Source organism: Bos mutus, chromosome 15 (assembly GCF_027580195.1).
Source record: "Bos mutus isolate GX-2022 chromosome 15, NWIPB_WYAK_1.1, whole genome shotgun sequence".
Lineage (NCBI taxonomy): Eukaryota > Metazoa > Chordata > Mammalia > Artiodactyla > Bovidae > Bos > Bos mutus.
The window spans coordinates 33,922,859-33,925,987 of NC_091631.1; the positions used below are offsets into that span (position 1 = coordinate 33,922,859).

The 3,129-nt window shown below is 42.7% G+C and overlaps 1 protein-coding gene across 1 annotated transcript; it reads right to left on the minus strand.

The window, feature by feature from the left end:
* Nucleotides 1–267: 267 nt before the first annotated feature.
* Nucleotides 268–1,212, minus strand: LOC102268237 (olfactory receptor 6B9). Its single transcript, XM_005911288.2, has one exon. The coding sequence runs from the start codon at nt 1,210–1,212 to the stop codon at nt 268–270; it is 945 nt and encodes a 314-aa protein (XP_005911350.2).
* Nucleotides 1,213–3,129: the final 1,917 nt, after the last annotated feature.

The following is a 3,129-nucleotide window of genomic DNA, read 5'->3' on the forward strand; positions in this document are numbered from 1 at the left end:
GGTTCTACAGTGGCAAGTGAGTTGACATACTTCAATTGTACAGCTGTATATAGAGGCAGGCTTTAAGTCAGAATCCAGAATAATTGTTCAAAGTATACATTTCGAATATGTGGTTTCTACTTTTAAGAGTTTTTTGAAACGTTTGCCTTGCTGCAATTTGTTTTTTTTTAAAGATTTCTGATCTATAGAGCAAGCTAAAAACAGAACGATAAGTGTCATGGGAACGACCTCCTGTCTGGAACAGTCTCCTCCTCAAGGCAGCAGGCCTCAGCTGAGCAGGAAGCACTGGCCAACACCCACTGTCTTTTTGATAGCATTCTTGACTTCCTGGTTCCTCAGACAGTAGATGAATGGATTTAGCATGGGCGTGAGGACTGCATACACAGCTGAGATTAGTTTGTTGGAGTTAAATGAAGCAATAGCTCTGGGCCGAACATACATGAAAATCATGGCTGTGTAATAAATTATGACTACCGTGAGGTGGGATGCACAGGTGGAGAAGGCCTTCTTCCTTCCCTGGGTGGAGGGTATACGCAGAATGGTGGAAACAATGTAGACATAGGAGAGGATGGTAGTGGTGAGAGGGAAGACAAGAATGACAATAGCCAAAGCAAAGTCCACTAGCTCAGCTGTGGACATGTCTTTGCAGGCCAGTTTGAGGATTGGTGAGATGTCACAGAAAAAGTGGTTCATGACATTGGAGCCACAGAAAGTGACATGTGAAATAAAAGAGACCTTGATCACAGTGATCATGAAACCAGTCATATAGGAAAAAACCACCAGCTGTACACAATGACCTGTGGTCATGATGACTGGGTATCTGAGAGGGTGGCAGATGGCCACATAGCGGTCATAGGCCATGGCTGCCAGAAGTACACACTCCGTGCAGGCAAGCGAGATAAAGAAGTACAGCTGTGTCATGCAGCCTGTGAAGGAGATGCGCCGTCTCTGCAGGAGGAATCCATCCAGCATCTTGGGGACGGTGACAGAGACATACCAGACCTCCAGGAAGGACAGGCTACTCAGGAAATAGTACATGGGCTTATGGAGGGAGCCAGTGACCCAGACAGTGAGCATGATGGCAAGATTCTCTATTACCACCAGCAAGTAAACCACAAGGAAGAGGGAGAAGAGCAGGACCTGCAGCCAGGGGGCGGTGGGGAAGCCCACCAGGATGAACTCACTCACCAGAGTGATGTTTCTCCCCAGCATGACTAAGAGCTCTGAGAGGCAGGAATTCATCACAAATAATGAAGGTGACTATGACATTGGAGAGGAGACCAGTATGTTAGCAAATCAGTCTTTCCTGAGAATGAGACTCATAAAATAACCTCTGTCAGTATGAAGTAATCTTCCAATGGGAAGCATACATTTCCATCAAAAAAACGTGGTGTGTTTGTTATGAAAAACTCCTGGAATCAAAGTGCATTCCCATCCCTTACTCTCACCCACCTGATGAAATATTTGAATGTCACTCCCCATGTCATCCCTTACTCCTTTGTCCGTGAACATGGACCAGTGGTCTCTCACTTGCTGGTTTCAAATCTCAAGTTAATTACAAAGCCACAGCACAAAGACATTTTTACTGCCTGGAAAAAAATGTTTAGGATAACGTCAGAAAAAGCTCCAGGGTTTAATATTGGGGTGATCTATTGCCTGTAGTCCTTTGATCCACCACCGTTTCTTTGGATTAGAGTCTGTGGAAAATTAAAAAAATGATAACTCTTGGACAATCCATTAATGACTCTCCATTGCTCTTAGATAAAAGTTCTTCGTATTCTGACCCCTACGTATTTCTCCAGCCTCTCTCTTGGCACCCTCTAAATTGTTTCCATGCTTGAGATATACTCAAATAGTTCTGCTCCTCAAGCACACTGTAATCACTCTTGTGTTTTACATGCACTCATCCCTCTTCCTTTTATGCCTTTTCCCCATTTTTATCTGTTGATTTAAGATTCCATCTAGGAGATAACCCCACCAAAGCAGAGTGAAATACTTCAGCAAAATTTTCTTCCAATGCACAACCTTCTCATGCATTGAGATTTCTCTCCTTTACACTGTATCTTTCAAAACTCAGGGAGATATTGGTCAAAGGGTTTAATATTCTGGTTATATGATTAATAAGCTCTGGGATTCTATTGTACAGCATGGTAACTACTGTTACTAATGCTGTATTATATACTTGCAAGTTGCTAAAAGAATAGATCTTATATGTTCTCATCACACACAAAGAAATCAAAATTATGTTACATAATAGAGGTGTTAACTAACCTTATTGTGGAAAGTTTTTCATAATATATATGTGTATGAAGTCATCATATTATACTGTTTAATCTTACACAATGTTATAAGTTGATTATATCTCAAAAAAACTGGGAAAAAAAGACTGTCCTTCAAGACTATGAACCTAATACCTGGAATAGTGACTGGAAAACATAAATATTATCAAATATGTATTAACAAGTGAATTAATCCCTTTAAGCTGGTGGCAAGAGGCACGTACCTATCAGGCTACATGTCTTTGGACATATGTCCATCTTGCATACTGAGGGTATGTGCTGTGCTTAATCACTCAGCTGTGTCCAGCTCATTGTGACCCCATGGACTGTAGCCCACCAGGCTCCTCTGTCCATGGGGATTCTCCAGGCAAGAATACTGGAGTGGGTTGCCATGCCTTCTTCCAAGGGATCTTCCCAACCCAGGGAACAAACCCAGGTCTCCCACCTTGCAGGCAGATTCTTTACCATCTGAGCCACCAGGGAAGCGCACATACCCAGGGTACTTTCATGATAAAAACATCCACCCTATCTGAGAACACTGGATATGATCCTTTGCCTCAGGTCACCTGGTAGGTCAGAGTCTCTGTCAGCCATTGTGCCAAGCTCTACCTAGAGGGGTAGGGAAAAGGGAGGCCAGAGCATACATGAACACAATACAAGGATAGGCCACCTTGCAAGGCTGGAAGGAAGGGTCGTTTGTGAAGTAGCCCAATTACTTTAATCTGTGGCTAAGGAAAGAGGTTACCACAAGTTTATCTCTTGAAAAGTATGTAAATGAATATACATCTCCACTAAATATCACATTCATCCATAAAGACTGAGTTTAGGTCCCACCTTCAGAATATGGTTC